The sequence below is a fragment of the Hyperolius riggenbachi genome, chromosome 1 (genome assembly GCF_040937935.1).
Source record: "Hyperolius riggenbachi isolate aHypRig1 chromosome 1, aHypRig1.pri, whole genome shotgun sequence".
NCBI classification, from domain to species: Eukaryota; Metazoa; Chordata; class Amphibia; order Anura; family Hyperoliidae; genus Hyperolius; species Hyperolius riggenbachi.
In genome coordinates, this window is record NC_090646.1 from 593,694,841 (window position 1) to 593,721,457 (window position 26,617).

A 26,617-nucleotide genomic window follows, 5' to 3' on the forward strand; every position below is an offset into this window, starting at 1 on the left:
TCTGATGCTCCATAGCAATGAATGGAGCATCATCTGACATCTAACAGCCCTGACAGGAAAACTGCAGAGTCTGCACTCAGGGTATAATTCACTGAAGAGAGTGGGCTCATCATGATAGTGAACTGATGCATGTTTATTATTATTATTTATTTATAAAGCGCCAACATATTCCATGATGGCGCTGTACAATGTAAGAAAACAAAACAAGGGATACATAATGATACAGACAATGATATACATCAAATATGAACACTGGTACAAAATACAGAACTGGTGATTACAATAGCAAATTTAACATGATGACTAAAATGTATAAATGTCTACCAGAGTGCAAGCAATTAAATTAATAACATTCCATGACACAAAAATGTGAGAGCCCTGCCCTTGCAAGCTTACAATCTAAAGGAATGGGGTGGAAACAAGAGGTGGGGTAAGTATACAGTATATGTACAGGCAGTGCATAATTAGGTTATTTAGTAAGGAGTAAATGTACATGTGAGGTTGAAGGGTGCATGGCCTAAGCTAGAGAATATGCTTGTCGGAAGAGGTGGGTTTTGAGGGATCGTTTAAAGATTTCAAAGGTGGGAGAGTGGCGGATGTGCTGTAGAAGGGCATTCCAGAGGAGGGGTGAGGCACGTGAGAAGTCTTGTACACGTGAATGTGAGGAGGCAATTGTAGAAGAGGATAAAAGAAGCTTGTGTGCAAATCTGAGATTGCGGTTGGGTTGGTATCTGGAGACTAGTGAGGAGATGTACAGGGGAGAGAGACTGTGGAGAGCTTTTTAGGTTAGGGTTAAGAGTTTGAACTGGATCCTCTGGTTAATTGGTAGCCAGTGAAGAGCTTGACAAAGAGGAGCAGCAGAGGAAAAGTAAAAGGGTGAGATGAATGAGTCGAGCAGCAGAGTTCAGTACAGAATTGAGTGGTGCTAGTCGGTTAGTTGGAAGTCCGCCAATAAATATATTGCAATAGTCCAAATGAGATATAACAAGAGCATGTACTAACATTTTGGTTGTGTCATGAGAGAGACAAGGTCGGATATGTGCTATGTTTTTGAGTTGGAGATGACAGGAGCTGGTTAGGGAGTTAATGTGAGGAATAAATGAGAGAGAAGAATCAAATATTACCCCTAAGCACCGTGCTTTGGGAACTGAACTTATAGACGTGTTATTAACATTTATTGTAATATCAGGCAAAGAGGTGGACAAGACTATTAGTTCTGTTTTAATCATATTAAGTTTTATGAAGCGTGAGGACATGAAAGAGGAAATAGCGGACAGGCAGTCGGGAACCCGTATGAGGAGGGAGTTAAGGTCTGGGGCCGAGAGATACAGTTGTGCATCATCTGCATATAGGTGGTATTGAAAACCAAATGAGTTAAGTTACCAAGGCCGCGCAAGTAGATGGAAAAGAGGAGGGGACCGAGAACAGAGCCTTGAGGTACCCCTACAGACAGAGGATGTGAAGACGAGGCCTGATCTGAATAAGAAACAGTGAAAGACCATCCAGAGAGGTAGGAAGATATCCAGGAGAGAGCGAGGTCCTTTATTCCTCTAGATGAAAGGATCTGTAGGAGCAGAGTGTGGTCAACAGTGTCAAATGCTGATGACGGATCTAAAAGGATTAGTATGGAATAATAGCCTTTGGATTTAGCTGTGAGGAGATCATTGGCTACTTTGATGAGGGCTGTTTCTGTGGAGTGGTTTGCCCGGAAGCCAGACTGGATCTGATCAAGCAAAAAATTTGCAGATAAATACTGAATTAGCTCAGCATGAATGTGGCGTTTAAGTAATTTAGATGCAAATGGGAGAAGTGACACTGGGCGGTAGTTGGCAACTTCGGTGGGGTCTAGAGAATGTTTTTAAAGTAGTGGTGTTACAACAGCCTTCTTGAGAGGAATAGGTTAAACAGCAATGTTAGGGCAAGGATGAGGGATGTGGATAGCTGTGGAATGAGATGTGATGGGATAGAATCCAAAGAACAGGTGGTTAGATGGGATTTGGAGAAGAGAGGGGAGAGAATGTTCGGAGAGTGGAGAGAAACTGGAAAGAGAGCAATCATCAAGAGGAGTGGAGATGGAGTTTAATGTCTGCATGGAAAACACACTACGGATTTTGGCAATTTTATCTGTAAAGTATGTTGCAAATTCTTCAGCTTATAAGCATGAAGAAGGAGGAGGAGGGGGAGGACAGAGAAGGGAGTTGAAAGTGCTGAACAGGCACTTTGGATTGTGCGAGTGGGAAGATATGAGGGAGGAAAAGTATGATTGTTTTGCAGAAGAGAGAGCGATTCTAAACGTGGCAGTTTTAAGATTCCAGTTGATACCCTCCTCCCCATTAATATTATATTGCCTGTAGCCCCACTACGCTTTATCAGAATAGGGTTTCCTACTGACAGCTCTCAACCCTTACATCACAATTAGGTTGCTGCCACCTCCCCCACACCCAAAAAAATATTCAGCAGTAAGCAAAAGGTTGTCTTACCTGTCCTGCCATCACAATCCCTCCTCTTCCAGTATATCTACTCCTGTCTCTCATGGAACATTGCTACATGCCAGCAAGTCACAGGAACACTGACACTGTGGGTAGCCATTATGACAGAGACACACCAATGAACAGTTAAGTTAACACCTTTTACTCCACTGCATGCTCTGCAGTTGTGGAAGCTTACTTATACCTTCTTTCCACCTACCTTCACTCCGGACTGTCAGTAAATTTGTGACCCAAATCCACCATATTCTCTCCTACAAATGTCTTTATCTTTCAAGTCACATGACCTTAACATTCATCCAGACAGTCCATAGGGCAGAATCACATCCAAGGCCCCTTTGGCTTCAATTGGTGCTGCCAGCAGTGGTGCTCATCACTTACAACTTCGTAATTACGGGTAACCTGTAATTACAGGCCGATTTGAGCAATTACGGAATCGGCATCCATGATCAGCTGCAGCATAAGACGCATAACTCTGGCTTATGAGTCGGAATTATGAGTGCTATTATTAGTGGTTAATAGCAAAGCCCCCGTATGTGCTAGAAGCTCCAAATTTGCAGGGTATGTTCAAAGGGGACAGTGGGAACAAGAGGATTTTTTTTTTCAAAAAGACCTTATAGTTTTTGAGAACATTTTAAATTTCTTGTTCTGAGTGTGGGAAATGTTTCAGCGGCCGCTGACTTTAGAGGTTAATCGCACAGCCCCCGTAAGTGCTAGAAACTTCAAATTTGCAGGGTATGTTAAGAAGAACAGTGGGAACAAGAAGAAAAAAAATCAAAAAGACCTCATAGTTTTTGAGAAAATCGATGTTAAAGTTAGAAAAAAAGCAGCAAGATGATTTATTAAAATTAGAGTAAAAAAGTTGCAATTTAAATGCGGTAAAATGATAAATAATGTATCAACATGTATATAAATGTATTTTTTATATGTTCAGAATGTGGTAAATTTAAAAAAAATGATGTGGGGTCCCCCTCCTGAGCCTCTTTAACCTCTTGTCCCCCATGCAGGCTGGGATAGTCAGAATGTGGAGCCCCGGACACGTGGGGCTTCACACCCTGAGCTATACCAGCCCGCATGGTCCGGAGTATGGGGGGAGTTCTCGTGGAGAGGGGCAGCCAAGCCTTCCCTCTTCCCAGAGCCCTTGTCCAATCCATGGACAAGGGGCTCTTCCTCACCTCCTTTGCCTCAGGAGGAGGTGGGGGTCGATGACGCCATGGGGGGAATTCATGGTGAAATCTGGGAGACAGGAGAAGATCAGGAGGATCCTCATTGGGGAGCCTTGGAGCCAAAACTTAAAGATGCTTTAGCTCTAGTTATACTTAGTAAAGCTAGAGCTGCACGAGGGGCAGTGGTGTGTGACGTGGGTATGCGGAGATCTTCAATCAAGTTTACCAAGCTCGCAAGATTATAGGATATTGGCATGGGACCATTTCCAAGGATATTGGCATGTGGTCATTTTTTTAAAGGTACAGGTAAGTATTTATGGTTAAAGGAGAGCTTCAGCCTAAACAAACATACTGTTATTAAGTTACATTAGTTATGTTAATTAAAATAGATACTGTAGGTAATATAGTCTCTTACCCATCCTGTTTTAAAATAACAGGCGAATGTTTGTGATTTCATGGGGCAACCATCTTTTTCGTGGGGACAGCCATTTTTTTGGTTGAAAGGAGGTGACAGGGAGCATGAGACACAGTTTCAACTGTCCTGTGTCGTGATCACCCCTTTCAGCTGCGCGCAATATGCTTCAAATTTCAAATTCAAATTAAAAAAAAAAAAAATTTGTGTCAAAACAGCAGAAGGAGAACAACAACATCAGAAATCCCATCATGCTTTGCACAGCATCATGGGAAAATGCCCGAGCAGTTTTTTTCTGTGCAGGTAAAAATGAGACTTGGGTAAGAAAAACAAAGTTCTGATGCTGTGAAACTGTTAAAGAAACACCAACCCTTTTCAGTGCTGCTGAGTAGATTTTTAGTCTGGAGGTTCACTTTAATTAAGAGTATTAAATGACTTACACATTGTTGTGTTTTTATGTCATTTACCCCTTTGTGAAAATGGGTAAGGGGTACTATGTACCCTTATACCCATTTCTCCAAGGAGGGGGGATTACATTTGGGGGTCTCCTCCTTAAAGGGGACTCCCAGACACCACCATAACCCCCCCCCCTCCATGGTGTTGTCGGCCCCCACCTCCTCCTGTGGAACCGGAGGTGGGGAAGAGCCCCTTGTCCATTAATTTGACATGGGATCCAGGGGAGAGGGGAAGGCTTGGCCGTCCCTCTTTCCTGGAGCCCCCCATACCATGAGCCATGCAGACGGGTAAAGCTTAGGGCGCGAAGCCTCACACATCTGGGCTCCGCATTCTGGCTATCCCAGCCTGCATGGTGGACAAGGGGTTAAAGAGGCTCAGGAGGGAGGACCCCACATCATTTTTTTTACATTTTCCACACACTGAACATATAAAAAAAATGTATATATATATATATATGTGAATACATTACCTGTCATTTTAGCGCTGTGACTTTGCTAATTTTTCCTTCTAACTTTAACGTCATTTAAAAAAAAAAACGATTAAGTCTTTTTGAAAACATTTTTTCCCTCTTGCTCCCACTGCCACGTTAACATACCATGCAAATTTGGTGTTTCTAGCATTGACTGCTAAAGTCGGCTAAAACATTTTGCACACACAGAATGAGTAATTTAAAATGGATTTTCTCAAAACCTATAAGGTGTTTTTAGTTTTTTTTTCCTCTTCTTTCCACTATTCTTCTTAACATGCCCTGCACATTTGGATGTTCTGTTTCTAGCACATACAGGGGCTTTGCTATTAACCACTAAATGAATTATGGATTCAGACTTATTGTTACGGAAATAATGTGTAATTCCGATTTGTAACCGCATTCGAATTGGAACTCCTATTCATAATTTTGATTATGATCAAATCAGAAGTAGGTGAAGCCGTATTCAAAACCACTCAAATTCGTAATCGGGTTGTTTCCAAGCACCACTGTCTGCTACACTGTACAACCCCTGTACCTCAAGAGCTTCTGCATTTTTTTCCCAAGAATCTCAAGAATTTCACTGTCACATTACCACAGTGCCAATGGACCACATCACAACCCCTTACCCCTATCTTTCACTATACTGGTAAGAAATCTTTAGTTCCAGCCATGTCTCCCTTCCAATCAGAGTCAACAGGATGGATTGTGACACTCATATGAGGCTATGCCACTGCAATACCCCCCCCCCCCCCCCCCACACACACACACACACACACACACACACGCACACCTTTCAAATAAAAGGGGGATTGTAAGGATAAGCTTTAAGTTTGTTTGAGGGTAGGATGAGAAGGCAAACTTGCTCAAACCTAGACATGAGCTTTAGCACACTAATACATTACATTGAATTGACTTCCAAAATAACAGCAATGTTTGAATATAACAAATATGTTTTCATTAAATATAGCTCCAGGCTAGTGCAGCACAGGCACTACTATAATTCCAAAATAGAATGTATACTTTGGGACTTGAGCAAGTTCTCAGATTTTTCTATAACTGTGATGTTTAAAATGGATAGATTCAGAGTTATTAGAGCGATTTGACTTGTTGCCTGAGCCAGGTCTTTACAAAACTTCTTCTTTCAGTTCTCTGGTAAAGCAACGTTAAACTGTGCTGTGAAACCTCTGAATTTGCCAACAACATTCAGTGATGTGGAACCTGGGACCATTTGTGAATCAGCAGGATGGGGCAGAACCAGGAATGCGCCAAACAGCGGGTCAGACAAGCTATTGGAAGTCAGCCTGCCTGCTATAAGTAGAGAGGCATGTGCTGACATGTGGGGATCTCATGAAATCACCAAAAATATGATGTGCACTCTGGATGCCATAGGAGGAAAAACTACCTGCAATGTGAGTATATAATACTTCTGTTTATTTGAGAAGATTCCTATAACTAGATTTGAACCACCAGGGATGCTTATTACAATCTCATAATTACAGCTCGTAATAACTTCTGCAAAAAAAAATCCGCTTTCAACCACTACCGATTACCAATACCACTTCCGCTTTCCGCTACTGATTTTAGCATTCCGATGCAGATTTTTTTGCTGAACATTTCCACAGAAATTTCTGCCAACTTTAACATCAATTTTCTCAAAGACTGCAAGGTCTTTTTGAAAATGTTTTTCTTTCCCTTTTGTTCCCATTTTTTTTCTTAACATACCTCGCAAATCTGCAAATTTGGCAAATTTGGTGTTTCTAGCATCTTCGTGGGCTGTGCTATTAACTGCTTAATTCGGCAGAAAATCTGCATTACCAATATGAGGTCACTTTATGACAATCAGAAGACTCAGAATTAATAAGCCAATCAGAAAAAGCGGATTTAGGTGGAAATTTTCGCATTCTCTGATTGGCTTATTCATTTTAAATATTCTGATTGGCTTAAAATTACTGCATATTGGTTAATGGGGCTTTTCTGCATTTTACATTACAGTAAACGGCCTTCTAATTTAGCGGTTAAGCTCCCTGCTGGCAGTCTATTTCTGTCTGGAATTATGAGTTAAAAGTAATACATTTTTTCAAGAATTTTAGACCTCCAATTCTTAAAGAGAATCTGTACTGTCCGGTTTGCACAATAAAAATATACTGTAATGAATAGCGGAGATGCCGCCGCATGGGCAAGCGGCATGGCGGCTATCTCCGCGTCCCAGCCGGCGGCTGCTGCCGTGCAGCAGCGTGATGCTGCTTTGCCTGGTCCTTCTAATGCACACAGATGGAGAGCTACGCGCGCCAGGCGACAGGACCTTTATGCTGCTAGAAGGGGAGTCAGCTGATCATGCCGATCAGCTGACTCCAGCTATGCTCCGGATTGGCTGAGTGACTGGGGCGGCGCTGTGGAGCGCTTTTAGTATATATAGGACTGCTGTTGCAAACATTAACGTGTGAGCGCTCAGACCTGAGTCAGAACCCACAGTGTGTTAGAACCAGCCGGAGTTGGGAATTCACACTGAGTCAGATTCTATTGATAGCTTTAAAGTACTATTGCTTGCTACTGTTTATGTGTTAGACTAGTTCCCAAGTGTTGAGACCAAGGACCCAGGGCCGGCGCTATCATAGAGGCAAAGGAGGCAACTGCCCCAGGGCCCCCAGTGGCTACAAGAGGAATTTTTTTTTTCAAATCGACCTTATAGTTTTTGAGAAAATCGATTTTAAAGTTTCAAAGGAAAAAAAATACACATTTAAAAACCTGCCGACTTTAATGGTTAATAGCAAATCCACCTTAAATGCTAGAAACCCTAAATTTTCAGGACATGTTAAGGCGATCATTGGGACTAAGAGGAAAAAACTATTTTTCAAAAAGACCTTATAGTTTTTGAGAAAATCAATTTTAAAGTTTCAAAGGAAAAAAGTATACTTTTAAATGCCGTAAATGTCACCTTCAGTAGCAAACCTAACAGTAGTGTAATTTTACATGCATCAAAAGAAAGAGCAATACATTTCCTGACGGGGTTTCCAGGGGATACATACGCAGCCACAGCGCTTTGGCCAGGGATCGCTATACAGTCGCAATATGGCTGTATGAAGATCCCTTGCATTTTTTCCTATTTTCCCAATTTTTTTTATGTTTACAGTGTGGGAATTTTTTAAAAAAAAATTATGTGGGGTCCCCCCTCCTGAAACTTTTTAACCCCTTGTCCCCTATGCAGGCTGGGGTAGCCAGAATGTGGAGCTCCGACCGATTGGGGCTTCACACCCTGACTATACCAGCTGCAAAAAAAGGTCCCTTAATGCCGATTTTTGTTCCGGGGTATCTGTTGGGGAGGGGGGGGGGCAGGTTTATTTTTTCCTGGGGCCCCATTGTTGCTTAAACCAGCCCTGCAAGGACCTCACACCTAAGACTAGGAGATTCTACATTGTTACTGCTTATCTGTTAGACTAGATCCCAGGTGTTGAGACCAAGGACCTCACACCTAAGACTAGGACTGTGATACATTATTGTAACCTGTTATGACATTTGGCTTTCCTGACTACTCTCCTGTTCTCTGATTTGGTACTTCCGCCCATCTGATTATCTGTTGCCAACTTTGCCTGTACCTGGATCAGGGATGAGCAGAAACTACGCCAGTGCGAATTTACGCATCGTAGTTTGCATCTACGCATCATAGTTCGTAGGTGACGTTGCAGAACTACGCTTACGAATTTACGCGTAGCGAAGTACCACTATGCGTAGCTTATGTTTACTATGCGTAGTTAACATGTGTATTGCGTAGTGAACTACGTATGCATTAATCGCGTCTATTTTTCCACGTACAATTGTATGCTTACAAATTTACGCATTGAAAAGGGGAATGTACGCATAGAAGAGTTCCCGGGATAAGCAGCTAAGGAGGAATTAATGCGTAAAATTTTCTGAATACAGGCATAAGCATCCACATACACTACACTTCGCACTACACGTAATTGCGTATTTTAACGCGTATTCTACAAAATGCATACGAAGCGATTATTTGATTTCGAAGCCGTAGTTTGGCGAAGCATAATTGCGTAAAACTATGCGTAGTTCCAGCATAGCGAAGTTGGCTGACTACGACCATCCCTGACCTGGATACCGAATCAGTCTTCCGCTTCTGTACTTTATCTGTCCGTGTGTATGTATGTATGTATATATATATATATATATATATATATATATATATATATATATATATACACACCACACAGCTCCCTTCCCCCCTCAGCCTCACAAACTGTCTGTGAGGAATACACAAAGCAAGACACACAGACCCTGGAGGGGGCATGCAGGAAGCGTGTAAAACTTGTACCTATCACAGCAGAGGCAGCTCCTTCCTCCCCGGGTGACAAAGCTTGACAAAGAAAATAATATTAGCTATATTACAGAGACAGTGCAACTAGAAAAGGCTGCAGTAATCCAGACCACATTAGAACAGGTAGAGGAGCTTATAGGATAGAATAAATAAGGCTGACAATTTGGTTACAGAGTCTCTTTAAAGAGGAACTTCATGAAAATAATGTAATAAAAAAAGTGCCTCGTTTTTACAATTATTATGTATAAGTGATTTAGTCAGTGTTTGCTCATTGTAAAATCTTTCCTCTTCCAGATTCACATTCTGACATGTATTACATGGTGACATTGTTACTGTGGGCAGGTTATGTAGCTGTTTCTAGCTGTTCTGGCTGTTACAGACAGCTGTAAACAGCCATTTCCTGTCTGTGAACATTGTTACATTGTGGCAGTTTGCCCAGAGTACCACGGTATTCAGAGCTTCTTGTGGGAGGAGTTTCAGCACAAAATCAGTCACACAGCGCCCCCTGATGGTCTGTTTGTGAAAAGCATTCTATTTCTCATGTATAAAGAGGTATCAGCTACTGATTGGGATAAAGTTCAATTCTTGGTTGGAGTTTCTCTTTAAGTCATCATAACTCACCAAAATATGTCAGAATAAAAGCCTGGTAGACATTCCATTCTGCATATAATAAAAGACTAGAACACATACCGTATTTGTTAAATTAATTACATTTATGAATAAACTGAAAAAAATTGTGAAACTGTACAAATAAGGCAGCCAGAGAGTAGTCAAAATCCAGTCAGAGGTTGGTGCAGGCGGCAGGCAGAGAAAAGTCAAAATCCAGGCAGAGGTCAATGCAGGCGGCAGGCAGAGAGCAGTCAAAATCCAGGCAGACATCAGTGAACACAGACATCGGTGAAGACAGACAGAGAGTAGACACAATCCAGGCAGAGGTTGGTGCAGGCGGCAAGCAGAGAGTAGTCAAAATCCAGGCAGGGGTCAGTGCAGGTAGCAGGCTGAAGCACTTAGCTTAGAAGCAGTTTGGAACCAAATGGCTACATTGTTGACATCCTGTGCTTTCAAATGAGCTTATCAGGTGACACAGGGGAGAGATCAAATTACAACTTGTGATGACAAATGAGGAGGAATTGGACTCCCTATATACATACAGGGCACATTTCTCTATGTTTTCCTTCTGTCCAGTCCTGATATATATATATACAGTGGTGTGAAAAACTATTTGCCCCCTTCCTGATTTCTTATTCTTTTGCATGTTTGTCACACTTAAATGTTTCTGCTCATCAAAAACCGTTAACTATTAGTCAAAGATAACATAATTGAACACAAAATGCAGTTTTAAATGATGGTTTTTATTATTTAGTGAGAAAAAAAAACTCCAAATCTACATGGCCCTGTGTGAAAAAGTGATTGCCTCCCTTGTTAAAAAAATAACTTAACTGTGGTTTATCACACCTAAGTTCAATTTCTGTAGTCACCCCCAGGCCTGATTACTGCCACACCGGTTTCAATCAAGAAATCACTTAAATAGGAGCTATCTGACACAGAGAAGTAGACCAAAAGCACCTCAAAAGCTAGACATCATGCCAAGATCCAAAGTAATTCAGGAACAAATGAGAACAAAAGTACTGTAATTGGGATCTATCAGTCTGGTAAAGGTTATAAAGCCATTTCTAAAGCTTTGGGACTCCAGCGAACCACAGTGAGAGCCATTATCCACAAATGGCAAAAACATGGAACAGTGATGAACCTTCCCAGGAGTGGCCAGCCGACCAAAATTACCCCAAGAGCACAGAGAAAACTCATCCGAGAGGCCACAAAAGACCCCAGTACAACATCTAAAGAACTGCAGGCCACACTTGCCTCAATTAAGGTCAGTGTTCACGACTCCACCATAAGAAAGAGACTGTGCAAAAACGGTCTGCATGGCAGATATCCAAGGCGCAAACCACTTTTAAACAAAAAGAACATTAAGGCGAGTCTCAATTTTGCTAAAAAAAACATCTCAGTGATTGCCAAGACTTTTGGGAAAATACCTTGTTGACCGACGAGACAAAAGTTGAACTTTTTGGAAGGTGTGTGTCACGTTACATCTGGCGTAGAAGTAACACAGCATTTCAGCAAAAGAACATCATACCAACAGTAAAATATGGTGGTGGTAGTGTGATGGTCTGGAGTTGTTTTGCTGCTTCAGGACCTGGAAGGTTTGCTGTGATAGATGGAACCATGAATTCTACAGTCTACCAAAAAATCCTGAAGGAGAATGTCTGGCCATCTGTTCGTCAACTCAAGCTGAAGCGATCTTGGGTGCTGCAGCAGGACAATGACCCAAAACACACCAGCAAATCCACCTCTGAATGGCTGAAGAAAAACAAAATGAAGACTTTGGAGTGGCCTAGTCAAAGTCCTGACCTGAATCCTATTGAGATGTTGTGGCATGACCTTAAAAAGGCGGTTCATGCTAGAAAACCCTCAAATAAAGCTGAATTACAACAATTCTGCAAAGATGAGTGGGCCAAAATTCCTCCAGAGCGCTGTAAAAGACTTGTTGCAAGTTATCGCAAACACTTGATTGCAGTTATTGCTGCTAAGGGTGGCCCAACCAGTTATTAGGTTCAGGGGGCAATTTCTTTTTCACACAGGGCCATGTAGGTTTTGAGTTTTTTTTTTCTCACTAAATAATAAAAACCATCATTTAAAACTGCATTTTGTGTTCAATTATGTTATCTTTGACTATTAGTTAACGGTTTTTGATGAGCAGAAACATTTAAGTGTGACCAACATGCAAAAGAATAAGAAATCAGGAAGGGGGCAAATAGTTTTTCACACCACTGTATGTGTGTGTGTAAACCCCTTCTGCCCCCCCTTCTCCCCCAAACAAAATAACTTTATCACCTGTACGATTCACCCTTTCTTTATTGAGGTGTCGCTTCCTAAGATGTGATGTAAACCAGGCTTTATCATTGTTTTGCCTGATGCACTTTTTGGTGGGTATGCGGGACTGTTTACAAAAGGTAATATAAGATGTCACAGCATCAGTGTATTAATTTATGTCACTGGTGGATTATTTGAATATATTCAAGGTAGTTGAATCGAAGCAGCTCTGTAGTTTTTCCACTGCTTCACTAGTCCATTTCATAACTGTGGTCACTGTAGGTATGACAGTTTTTAGTCTTAGTCTGTATGTTGGGACATGCTGTATCACTGCATGATCGGAGCAGGGCCGGCCTTAGGTTCCACTGCACCCTGAGCAAAACCAGATTTTGGTGCCTCCCATTCTCTTTGTGCGCATACACACACAGGCCCATATACAGCACCAACAATTTGCAATGCTCGTTATAGCTGTGGTGCGTCCCTCCCCAAAAAATTCCCTCAGACTCAGTATAGGTAGGTAGGTAGCCAGGTATAGGTGCCCTCAGTATAGGATCTCATGTGTAGGTGCCCTCAGTGTAGGTAGCCAAGCATAGGTAGTATAGTTGCCCCAGTATAGGTAGCTAGTATAGTTGCCCCAAGTGTAAGTAGCATAGTTGCCCCATCTAGGTAGCATAGTTACCCCCAGTGTAGGTAGTATAGTTGCCCCATATAGGTAGCATAGCTACCCCCAGTGTAGGAAGTATAGTTGCCCCCAGTGTAGTAGCATAGTTGCTCCCAGTGTAGTAGCAATAGCTTCTCCCAGTGTAGGTAGTATGCCCCCAGTGTAGGTAGTATGTCCTCAGTGTATGTAGTATGCCCCAGTGTAGGTAGTATGCCACCAGTGTAAGTGGTATGCCCCCAATGTAGGTAGTATGCCCCCAGTGTAGGTAGTATGCCCCAGTGTAGATAGTATGCCCCCAGTGTAGGTAGTAAGCCCCAGTGTAGGTAGTATGCCCCAGTGTAGGTAGTATGCCCCAGTGTAGGTGGTATGCCCCCAATGTAGGTAGTATGCCCCCAGTGTAGGTAGTATGCCCCCAGTCAACCCCCCCCCCCCTTCTGCGGCAGCAGGCCGGGCAGAGACTGTGAAGTCACCTGACTTCCAAGCTCCAGCGCCGACGTCCCTCTTCTCTCCCCGCCTCCGTTCCATCTGTAGTTGGAGCAGGGCTTCAGGAAAATGGCTGCCGATTGTCCACATTTGTGGACATCGGCGACCATGTTCTTGTAGTCCTGCTCTAATTACAGATGGAGAGGACGCAGGGAGAGACAGCGGGGCGGCAAGGGGCAACAGGGCGCATGCGCCCTTGAGAGCTGGCGCCCTGAGTGACTGCTCCGGTCGCTCATATTAAAGGCTGGCCCTGGATCGGAGTTCCCCAAAGCTGCCCTGCCGATAGAGTTATACGAGTCCTAAGTAGTAGTGTAACAGTGATCAAACTTCTCTAGTTGCACTTGTGACGTGTTGCCTTTATTTAGGAAGTTCTCTGGTCAGGATAGCCATTTTGAAATCCAAGAGTATGATGAAAAAATAATTGGGGTGCCCCCTTTCCGCCCCAATGGTTTGATCCACGGCATCTTGAAGCACAGGCTGCATGCATGTTTGTGGCGGGATGTACAAAGCAACCAGAATAAATGAAGAAAACTCACAGGGTGTATGGTAGGGTCTGAAGTTTATGAAGAGTGTTTCCAGCCCAGCTGAGCATGTTCTCTTGATAACTTTAACATTGTGCATCACCTGTCATTAATATAGAGTCTTCCACCTTTGGTTTTGCCAGAAATAAGTGGGTCCTAGTCAGATCTATAGAGTGTAAATCCAGTAATCTGGTATAAGCTCAGACAGCCAGATTTCTGTGACGCAAAGAGCAGCAGATAGATAAAAGTCTTTCTCTGTCCTGATCAGTAGTTGAAGCTCATCTAGTTTGTTGAATATCGACCTGACATTAGCGAGTATGATTCTCGGTAGTGGAGAGAACACAGTCTTCTGCACCAAAAGCGAGTCTGGATCCTGGATCACTTGTCTCTTTTTGTAAGCCTTGCTGAGTGATTCAGCACAGTAGCTCTGCTGTTTAGAATTCCTAGAAGGTCAAGAGTAGATGAAATATCTAGGGGTAGATTATACTCAGCTAATTTCCGAATGCTCAGTAATTGTTGGCTGGTGAAGGTTATCCGGGTTGGGTTGTAAAAAAATACATACATAAAACAAACATGAAAAGACAGAGTAAGCGGCCGAGGCTCACATCTCCAGGCACATCATCCACTAACAAGCAGGAGTAAAAAAAAAACAGCGCTATTTATTGTAAATAGCACTGCACCTGTTTATTTCACTCCTGATGATGGCCCACGGGAGAGTTTGTGCATGTATTGTCACTGTATATGTATATATAGCACCTCTTAGATAGAAGTTGCATCCTTTTCCCCAGGCTGGTGATATTTACCAGAACTTCATATGTAAGTAGTCAGCAATAGAGGTTGCACAGTCTCATACAGGCTTGAACACTGCCCAAACATCCGACTCCCCACTAGGCTTTGTCACTGTAATGTTACAGGACTTATATATTTATTGTATTTATAAAGTGCCACCAACATATTACACCACAGCGCTGCACATTAGTTAGGGTGACAGACTATATTTAGGGGTGACATACAGCAATAAGACAATACAGGAATACACGCAAACCAGATCACGCAGCACAGTATGAGTACAAGGTATTGTTCAGTCAATCTCTGGTTGGGAGCATGGAGAGCATGGGGCAAGTCGAGTTCACTCAAGGATTCACTCAAATCCATAGCATGGGTGTATGGTAATGGAGGTGCGTGAACAGGTAGGAGACACAAAGAGGAGGACCCTGCCGAAGGCTTACAATCTAGAGGGAGAGGTAGGGACACGAAAAGTAGGGGACCAGAGTTCAGCTGCTGGTTTAGAACACCAGTAAGGGGGGATAGGTCAGAGTGGAAAAGTGCCTTCTGAGGGCCTTCTTGAAGATGTTGAAGGGGGGGGAGGCAACCCCAATGGGGGGAAGTAGGTCGTTTCATAGTGTTGGAGCAGCTCTTGAGAAGACCTGGAGGCGTGCATGGGGCTGGTTAATGTGGGGGCGGTCAGGTGGAGTTCATTGGAGGAGCGGAGTGAGCGGCTAGGTGTGTACCTCTGAGTAAGAGCAGAAATGTAGTTTGGGCAAGTTCAGTAGACCGATTTTTAGGCCAGACACAGTATCTTAATTCTGATTCTGAACTGGATAGGAAGCCAGTGGAGGGATTTACAGAGGGGAGCCACCATGGTGGAGTGATGGGAGGAGTGGATAATTCTGGCTGCCACATTCATGATGGACTGCAGTGGGGCAATTTGGGTCATAGGGAGACCAGACAGAAGGGCATTGCAGTAGTCAAAGCAGGAAATTATGAGGGCATGAGTGAGAAGTTTGGTGGTGGCAGAGGTCAGGAAAGGGTGGATCTTGCAGATGTTATGGAGGTGGAAGTTGCACGACTTTGTGAGGTTTTGGATGTGGGAGGTGAAGGAGAGTGCAGAGTCTAGGGTGACACCCAGACAGAGGGCTTGAGAGGTAGGACGAATGGTAGTGTGGTTAACAGTAACATTTACATCTGGGAGGGTCAAGGTGGGAAAATCATAACTTCTGTTTTGTCCAGGTTTAGTTTCAGGAACCTAGTAGACATCCAGGAGGAGATGGCTGATAGGCAGGAGGAGACCTTGTCCTTGGAAGTGGTGGATAGGTCAGGGGTGTGGAAGTAGATCTGGGTGTTATCTGCATACAAATCATAGTTAAAACCCATGGAGGAGATAACCTAGCCAATAGAGGATGTGTATAGGGAGAAAAGTAGGAGGGCAAGGTCTGAGCCTAGGGGGACTCCAATCAAGAAGGGGTTAGGGGTGAATGAGGACTCACCATTGGAGAAGGTCATGAAGGAGCAGTTGGAGAGGTCGGATGAGATCTAGGCCAGGGTGAGGTCATGAATGCCCATGGACTGGATGCAATGGAAGATCAGGGAATGGTCCACTATGTCAAAAGCTGCTGCTGAAAGATCAAGGAGGGGGAGCATTGAGTAATTGCCTTCAGCTTTAGCTAAGGTGAGGTCATTCACCACTTTGGAGAGAGCTGTTTCACTTGAGTGGGCAGGCCAAAATCCAGATTGCAGTGGGTCAAGTAGGGAGTGGCATTTAGGTACTGGGTAAGGCATTTGTGAACAAGATGCTCCAGGAGTTTTGAGGCAAAGGGAAGGAGGGAGATAGGGCTGTAGTTGGAGGGTAGTGTGGGGTCGAGGAAGGATTTCTTAAGCAGGCGTAGTACAGTTGCCTGCTTGATGTTTGAGTGGAAGGTGCCTGTGGATAGGGAGAGGTTAAACAGGGCAGTGAGGACTGGGGCCAAATCCAAATCCAAGAAGTGAAGACGGGTTGAGTCAGAAAGGACAGGATCAAGGGGTGAAGTAGTGGTATGGGAAGTCTACAGTAGGTGGGTGACTTCCTCAATGATAGGATACGGTGGAGGAGGAGTTAGATGGGAGGGAGTGGGAGATGAGGATTAAAGGCTGGCTATTTCCAGATGGATGGAGACAATTTTGTTGGTGAAGTGGATGGCTAAATCCATGGCAGAAACAGAGGGAATGGAGGGTGGGGGTTGGAAGCTTGTGCTTTGATGAGCTTGGTAAAGTATTCCTGCTTCGCATCAGCAAGGGCCATGTGGAAATGCAGCAGGTTAGGCTTGTACTGTAGGAAATCCTGGTTTGGAGTCAAGTTTTCCTCCATTTCCGTTCAGTGGCATGTGTTACCTCCGGAAGGTTGCGGGTATGGGTGGTGTGCCAAGGCAGCACATGAATAGGGCTCCTGACCAGTGTAGGATCTCCTTATGTGAAACAAGCTCTGTTTTCTGTGTAAAACATTCCCACACTAAGCACATGAATAGAGTTTCTCGCTAATGTGAGATACTGGGCTCGATTCACAAAGCGGTGCTAACCCAGTTAGAGACTTTAGGCATGATAACCATTGCACCACGCTGATGAAAAGCCAGTTTAGGTGTGATAAGTTTAGGCTTGATAAGTTTAGGCATGATAAGTTTAGGCATGATAAGTTTAGATAAGTTTAGATTGCGTGCAAAGTCCCGCACGCAAAGCAGCGCCATTAAACTCTATGCGAAGTGCACCAGACTTTGCTAGCGCAAAACTTTTGATCAGCTGTGCACTGCAGTGCTAACCCAGTTGGTGCTTAAACTTATCACGCCTAAACTTATCACACCTAAACTTATCATGCCTAAACTTATCACACCCAGACTTATCACACCTAAACTTATCATGCCTAAACTGAGTTTAGGCGTGATAAAGGGCTTTTCACCAGCGTGCAAACTGTTAGCACCGCTTTGTGAATCAGGCCCACTGTATCTCTGGTTTGACAAGATGTGGTTTCCAAGCAAAATATTTCCCACACTCAGCACATCTATAGGGCTTCTCAAGAGTGTGTGATCTCTCGTGTTTGACAAGGCCTGATTTCTGGGCAAAACATTTCCCACACTCAGAACATGCATAGAGATTCTCACCGGTGTGATATTTCTTATGCATACAAAGGTTTGATTTAATCCCCAAACATTTTCCATACTTGGCGCATGAATAGAGCCTCTAATTAGTATGAGATCTCTTATGTATGTATTGATTAAGACCAATCAATTCAAAATTATTCCAACAGAACTCAACATTTTCATGAATGATTCCAGAATTTATTGTTGCATTCTCAACAGCGGTTACATAGCAGCAAAAAAAAAGCACTTTTTTTGCTGTTATGTAACAGCTGTTGGGAATGCAATAATAAATTCTGGAATCATCCAGGAAAAGGTTGAATTCATTTAGAGTAATTTTGGATTGGATATATGTGGGGGTGCAATGAGCCCTGTATCAACGTATGAACTCCCTGATAAGATTGACATATACACCAGAAGCCACTAAATCATTTTGCTAATTCGTAATTTATGACCAAAGCATTTCCCACACTAGATTATAGTTATGGACATGTATATACAAATACACAAATTTAGCTGACACAGTACATCTGTTAACCCTGTGTGAGAGAGATAGCTCTCACTGCAGCTGCCTGTCTCTGAGAGCTCTCTGCAGAAAGCAGAGGAAATGTATCTTATGTGCAACATAAACATTTGTAATAGAGTGTGAAACCTGACACCAGAGGCATGTCATATAACTCTGCTTAAATATTATACTGTTACTGTTCTTAGCATGTCAGACTGCTGAGATGCACCTATGCAAATGAGACATTCCAACCAAACTAAAATCTACACACGATGAATTACCTTATATATCCATATATAAGCCTAATTTTTCAGCACAAAAAATATAGTGGAAAGTTACCCCCTTGCCTCATATGCGAGTCAATGGAACAGAACGGATGGTGGAGCAGGTTTTGTTACTGGCAGAGAAGCGTAATGATCGTGCACTAGTGGTCTTGCTCTTGCCAGCTGACTCCCTGCTGAGTCAGTGCGCCCCATCCTCTGCAACATGGTGTGCAGAGTGTTCTGTTCAAAACTACATGTGTGCCATTGCTTGTGAGCAGAGTGTGCAAGCAACATGTCAGCATTGTAGTGATCAGGGATTCTTTCTGTATGGCAATCACTGTGTGTCTTATCAATGATGCCATCTAGTGGCATCTTGAAACACAGCTGTATCATCTTTGGGGCACATCTGGTTGTGGGGAGGGGCGCTGACTTGTACTGGCGGGACATCTGTCTACTGTGGATGGGCTATACTGGGGAGGGGCCTTATGTGCAAGTCAATCACTTTGCCCTGGTTTTTGAGGGAAAAGTGGGTACCTCGGCTTATACATGGGTCGGCTTACATTCAAGTATATATGGTACAGCTTTTGGCTCTGATATTTAACATAGAAAGTAGGAAAATGTTTACACAGCTACTTAAACATTATTTGTACATTGTCATTTTAGAACACTTAGTTTGATAGTGTTCCTTTAAATGTATGTATGTGTGTATGTATGTTATTTAATAGTAATTATGACCCGTAATTGTAATATAATTTTCATTTCTATTTATAATAATGATTATGAATGTAATTATGGGAATTATTGGCGATTACGATCACTACTTAATTTGCATTGTTTAAAATAAAAAAAATATGTTGGCCCCCATAGCTCTTTCAGTTCAGGTGTGCTTTAAAACCACTTTTTGTCGGTTAAAGGACAACTGAAGTGAGAGTGATATGGAGACTGCCATATTTATTTCCATTTAAGCAATACCAGTTGCCTGGCAGTCCTGATGGTCCTCTGCCTCTAAAACATTCGGCCATAGCCCCTGAACAAGCATGCAACAGATCGGGTATTTCTGACAATATTGTCAGATCTGACAAGATTAGCTGCATACTTGTTCCTTGTGTGATTCCATCTACTGCAGCCACAGAGATCAACAGAGCTGCAGAAACTAGCATTGTTTTAAAGGAAATAACCATGACAGCCTCCACAGTCTTCTCACTTTAGTTGTCCTTTAAGGCTACATTCACGGTGTGTGTTGTAACGTATGTATTAAACAGTGTGTGAACTACAATGGAGACTGGACATAGATAGACATTGATTCAGAGCTTGCATGCAGCAAGTTAAGGTGCGTACACACATGCGACTATAGTCGCTTGAAACGATCATTCCCCGATCATTTCAAACGACGATCGTTTAAAAAAAACAGCCAACAATCATTAAGTCAACCGATGGACGAGCTAGATCGTTAAAAATGAAAGATCTGTCCTGGCGGATTTTTTTAGATGACGATCGTTAGCAAAAGTAGTGCATCGTTAAAGAGAATCTGTATTGTTAAAATCGCACAAAAGTAAACATACCAGTGCGTTAGGGGACATCTCCTATTACCCTCTGTCACAATTTCGCCGCTCCCCGCCGCATTAAAAGTGGTTAAAAACCGTTTTTAAAAGTTTGTTTATAAACAAACAAAATGGCCACCAACACAGGAAGTAGGTTGATGTACAGTATGTCCACACATAGAAAATACATCCATACACAAGTATACAGCCTTCCTTTTGAATCTCATGAGATCATTTGTGTGTTTCTTTCCCCCTGTTCTCATGCACTGAAGTTTCAGGCTGCTCTTTTCTTCCTGCAAACAGCTTTGCCCTTGTCTGAATTTCCTCAGTATGTGAAAGCCCAGCCAGCTCAGAGGACGATTTATCCAGCTTGTAAAAGATAAGAGAGCAGAGAGAAGCTGCACTAATTTAAATATCACACAGGCAGTGTGCAGAGAGGGTCCTGAAAAGGGGAATTCATAGCAGAACCACAACACTGAAGAACTTGGCAGCCTTCCAGACACAAGCCGACAAGTCGGACAGGGGAAAGATACATTGATTTATTACAGAGACTGTGATAGCAGAAAGTGCTGCAGTAAGCCAGAACACATTAGAAGAGCTTTTGGAACTTGTAGGATGATAAAAAACAGGATGCAATTTTTGTTACGGAGTCTCTTTAAGAAACGGTCGTTCGTAGTAGGCAAGACATGCGCACTTCGTTTTATAGTCACAGCACATTAAATTTTCCCCTCGCGATGTAACGTTTGTTCTATGATTGTGCCCAGTGACGTGTTGTGTACTACATGATTATACCATAATTTTTATTTTAACAGGACAAAGTGTATTTTTTTTATGTTTTGTCAACACTATATTATCTAGATGCTCTATTACATACCGACAGTATGAAATAGAAATTTAGTTATGTCATATGCGTAACGTTAGTTTTACAGTGTAACGTACGTTTTGAACCGTTCGTTACGTGCGGGCGGAACAGATCGTTCGTTAACGAACGATCAGATTGTTACACACCTTTAAAAGCTAGGTCGTTCTTTCGTCAATTAAAAGATTGTTCGTTGTTCACAACTAACGATATTTGTTGTATGTGTGTACGAAGCTTTAGAGTAACGGGATCACTCACAACACAGATATGTGAACAGGCCCATAGAATAGTAAGGGTAGTGATTTCACATGCAGACTTATTATGCAATGCAACTGAGCACTGTGAGCCTAGCCTTAGTTTATAATTTAAAAATTATGTACTGTATGTTGGCTATTGTATTTTTAATATAGGAGCCTTTTACTTTATACTGTACTAATTACCATTTAAACAGAAAACATATCACCTAACTGCAGACAACAATGGGCAACAATCAGTACAATCAATAATATAGATTTGATGTTTCTTTCTTTTTTTGCCTTAGGGTGATTCTGGAGGACCTTTGATTTGCCAGGACGAGCTCCGAGGAGTTGTTTCTTTTGGCCCAAAAAATAATTGTGGACATACTGAATTTCCACCAGGATATGCTTTCCTCAATGAAAATATTGTCAACTGGATTAAAGGAACAATCAAAAACGTCAACTGGATTAAAGGAACAATCAAAAACGTCAACTGGATTAAAAGAGAAATCAAAAAGAAATGAAAATGAGCAGCTTTTACCAACTGTTTTGTTTTCTTTGCTTGCTTGTGTGCTTATTTGCTGCCAATAATGCCATATTAGTAGCTGAAAGAAGAGAAGGATAAAAAACAGTTAGATTGGAGCAACAATTAAATACATTTAAAAATGAAGATCTCATATTAGGTGAGAATAAGTCCATTGTCTGGACCATCTATTTGTTAATACAACTGCAATTCTGTGCCTTGCTTTTTCTAGTATATTGTGCAAAGAAATAAAGTATTTCATTCATTTAGTCACCTTGTGGCTGTGCTTGTGTGTTTTTTGTTTGTTTGTATTTCTAATTATTTTTACAGGAAAATGACTTAATCATTCAGTAAGTGAAAGGTTTATGAGGCCAGTAATCAACAGCAAGCAATGGGCATCCATCTCCCCCTCACCCGGCTACAGCATAACTAGACATGGGCACAGAAGATAACAAGGGGGGTTCCTGATCATTCCAGGCTTCTGCCTCATTCTAATAATTTACTATTTAGGTGGTCATACCTAGCAAAAGAACCCACCTCAGTAGGTCCACACAATAGCAAAGCACTTGGGATGTGGGCCCACATGGTGCAAGATTTACAGTGGGGATGATGTATAGCAGGATTCCTGCATTTGTCGTCAGACATGAAAGGGGGTGTCATGGTGGCATTTATACATGGTAATATAATGGTGGAATTTGTTATATAGGGGAACATAATAGTAGCACATGCAGATGCCCATTTACAGGGGTGCATGCATGGCATGTGTCATGGGCGACTCCTCCTTTAAACCACTAGGGGGCGCAGTGCTGCTGTGTCTTTGATCGCTCTCTTTCTCCTCCCGTGTCCTGCAGAAGACACAAGGGCAGCTGGAATCTCGAGTCTGCTCAGTATCATGTGACTCAGGGGGTGGAGCAGAGGAGAGAACTGGTGCACTGCGGGAGACCCAATGCTAGAAATGCACAAAGGCTGCATATTGCACAACAGAGAGGGAGTACCTGGTGACTGCTCTGTACAGGGGGAATCTGAAGCGCAGTTGTGCAAATTGACTGGCAGAGGCACACATACTGATGGCTGTAATGCAGTCTCCTGTGGGTCTCTGTCTGGACTTCTGACCCCTGTGTGCTGCACTTAGCTCTCAACTGATTTGCTAACACAACAGAAACATCTCTTCTCCTTTCCTGCTGACTTTTCAAACATTTTAAGGATAGTAGAAGCAGACATTTTGGAGCTGTCAAGGCCAGATCTCTCTATCTGTGCTCCCCTGTGTCTCCCCCTTTATCCTCCTTTTTCTCTCCCTAATCTCTGTCTGTATCCGAAGCAGATAATTTTGACGCGATTTGTGGCCCAGAAATTGGGCACCACCATAGGCACCACGATTAATTTCTTAAAGAGAATCTGAAGCCAGATTAAAAATGGCTTTTTACCTTATATACAGTGGTGTGAAAAACTATTTGCCCCCCTCCTGATTTCTTATTCTTTTGCATGTTTGTCACACTTAAATGTTTCTGCTCGTCAAAAAATGTTAACTATTAGTCAAAGATAACATCATTGAACACAAAATGCAGTTTTAAATGATGTTTTTTATTATTTAGTGAGAAAAAAAACTCCAAATCTACATGGCCCTGTGTGAAAAAGTGATTGCCCCCCTTGTTAAAAAATAACTGTGGTTTATCACACCTGAGTTCAATTTCTGTAGTCACCCCCAGGCCTGATTACTGCCACACCTGTTTCAATCAAGAAATCACTTAAATAGGAGATATCTGACACAGAGAAGTAGACCAAAAGCACCTCAAAAGCTAGACATCATGCCAAGATCCAAAGCAATTCAGGAACACATGAGAACAAAAGTAATTGAGATCTATCAGTCTGGTAAAGGTTATAAAGCCATTTCTAAAGCTTTGGGACTCCAGCGAACCACAGTGAGAGCCATTATCCACAAATGCCAAAAACATGGAACAGTGATGAACCTTCCCAAGAGCGCAGAGAAAACTCATCCGAGAGGCTACAAAAGACCCCAGAACAACATCTAAAGAACTGCAGGCCTCACTTGCCTCAATTAAGGTCAGTGTTCACGACTCCACCATAAGAAAGAGACTGAGCAAAAACGGGCTGCAAGGCAGATATCCAAGGCGCAAACCACTTTTAAGCAAAAAGAACATTAAGGCTCGTCTCAATTTTGCTAAAAAACATCTCAATGATTGCCAAGACTTTTGGGAAAATACCTTGTTGACCGACGAGACAAAAGTTGAACTTTTTGGAAGGTGCGTGTCCCGTTACATCCGGCGTAGAAGTAACACAGAATTTCAGCAAAAGAACATCATACCAATAGTAAAATATGGTGGTGGTAGTGTGATTTTCTGGGGTTGTTTTGCTGCTTCAGGACCTGGAAGGCTTGCTGTGATAGATGGAACCATGATTTCTACTGTCTACCAAAAAATCCTGAAGGAGAATGTCTGGCCATCTGTTCGTCAACTCAAGCTGAAGCGATCTTGGGTGCTGCAGCAGGACAATGACCCAAAACACACCAGCAAATCCATCTCTGAATGGCTGAAGAAAAACAAAATGAAGACTTTGGAGTGGCCTAGTCAAAGTCCTGACCTGAATCCTATTGAAATGTTGTGGCATGACCTTAAACAGGTGGTTCATGCTAGAAAACCCTCAAATAAAGCTGAATTACAACAATTCTGCAAAGATGAGTGGGCCAAAATTCCTGTAGAGCGCTGTAAAAAACTTGTTGCAAGTTATCGCAAACGCTTGATTGCAGTTATTGCTGCTAAGGGTGGCCCAACCAGTTATTAGGTTCAGGGGGCAATTTCTTTTTCACACAGGGCCATGTAGGTTTTGAGTTATTTTTCTCACTAAATAATAAAAACCATCATTTAAAACTGCATTTTGTGTTCAATTATGTTATCTTTGACTAATAGTTAACGGTTTTTGATGAGCAGAAACATTTAAGTGTGACAAACATGCAAAATAATAAGAAATCAGGAAGGGGGCAAATAGTTTTTCACACCACTGTACATGTGAGGCATGTTTGCCCCAGCTAAAATGCCGCTATCCTGCGGCATAACGAGGGGTCTTTACCCCCCAAACCCCCCCTGCAAAATCCACGACTTTCTTGGTCGTGGACTTTGCTGCCCCTGTGCGCTTCCGTGTGAGGCCGGGCTACGAGCTGCAGCCCTGCCTCACACGCGTCTGTCAGCGCGTATCTCCGCCTCTTCCCCGCCCCTCTCAGTGAAGGAAGACTGGGAGGGGCGGGGGAGAGGCGGAGATCCGCCGCTGACAGACGTGTGTGAGGCAGGGCTGCAGCTCATAGCCCTGCCTCACACGGAAGTTCTCCCCGGGCACCACAGAGGGGATTTAGGGGGTAAAGACCCCTCGTTATGCCGCGTGATAGCAGCATTTTAGCTGGGGCAAACATGCCTCACATGTATATAAGGTAAAAAGCCATTTTTAATCTGGCTTCAGATTCTCTTTAAATTACCAGAGGTGCCAGAGTTCAGTAGCGAGAGATTAATTCAGGTACTGTGTCACCAAACTCTGGCCAGTGGCAGGGATAGCAAAGATGGAGATTGGCTATTCCAAGTAGCGGTAGAGTTTGGAAAAGGTGTGAACAATGGGTAGCATCATCAAAGTTTTGCTGGGGGGCCCCATGATTTTTAGTTATTAGAGATGGCCTGAACATTAGATTTTGGGTTCGCGAACAGCGAACGCGAACTTCCACAAAAGTCTGAGTTCTCGTGAATCGGGCGAACCACCATAGACTTCATTGGGCAGGCAAATTTAAAAACATGCAGGGACTATTTCTGGCCACAAAAGTGATGGAAAAGTTGTTTCAAGGGGTCTAACACCTGGAGGGGGGGGGCATGATGGAGTGGGATACATGCGAAAAGTCCCTCGAAAAAATACGTATTTGATGCAGAGTAGGGTTATAATCCGTAAGGGCAGAAATCACATTACGGTTCTAAATTGGAGGCATAAAGTGCTTTAAAATATTTTGCGTGTGTACAGTCCTGGCCAAACGTTTTGAGACTGTCAAAAATATTGGAAATGAAAAAAGTTGGTGCTTAAATTTTTATAATAGCAATTTGCATATACTTCAGAATGTTTTGAAGAGTGTTCAGATGAATTGCATAGTCCTTCTTTGCCATGAAAATTAAATGAATCCCAAAAAAAACCTTTCCACTGCATTTCATTGCTGTCATTAAAGGACCTGCTGGGATCATTTCAGTAATTGTCTTGTACTCTTGTTAAATCAGGTGAGAATGTTGTCGAGCACAAGGCTGGAGATCATTATGTCAGGCTGATTGGGCTAGATTGGCAGACTTGACATGTTAAAAGGAGGGTGATGCTTGAAATCATTGATCTTCCATTGTTAACCATGGTGATCAGCAAAGAAACGCATGCAGCCATCGTTGCGTTGCATAAAAATGGGTTCACAGGCAAGAATATTGTGGCTACTAAGATTGCACCTAAATCAACAATTTATAGGATCATCAATAACTTCAAGGAAAGAGGTTCAATTCTTGTTAAGAAGGCTTCAGGGCATCCAAGAAAGTCCAGCAAGTGCCAGGTAGTGTTGGGCGAACAGTGTTCGCCACTGTTCGGGTTCTGCAGAACATCACCCTGTTCGGGTGATGTTCGGGTTCGGCCGAACACCTGATGGTGTTCGGCCAAACTGTTCAGCCATATGGCCGAACTAAGAGCGCATGGCCGAACGTTACCCGAACGTTCGGCTAGCGCTGTGATTGGCCGAACGGGTCACGTGTAGTGTTGGGCGAACATCTAGATGTTCGGGTTCGGGCCGAACATGGCCGCGATGTTCGGGTGTTCGAGCCGAACTCCGAACATAATGGAAGTCAATGGGGACCCGAACTTTCGTGCTTTGTAAAGCCTCCTTATATGCTACATACCCCAAATTTACAGGGTATATGCACCTTGGGAGTGGGTACAA

General features: G+C 42.8%; 1 protein-coding gene across 2 annotated transcripts in view; it reads left to right on the forward strand.

The window, feature by feature from the left end:
- Positions 1-21,875, forward strand: part of LOC137528033 (granzyme A-like) — a 65,894-nt gene extending 44,019 nt beyond the window's left edge. For both annotated transcript variants that reach the window (XM_068249257.1, XM_068249256.1), the window contains exons 4-5: positions 6,135-6,398; positions 21,446-21,875. In XM_068249257.1, coding sequence (XP_068105358.1) covers positions 6,135-6,398; positions 21,446-21,664 — 483 coding nt within the window. In that variant the 3' untranslated portion in view covers positions 21,665-21,875. The remainder of the gene's footprint in view (positions 1-6,134; positions 6,399-21,445) is intronic.
- Positions 21,876-26,617: the final 4,742 nt, after the last annotated feature.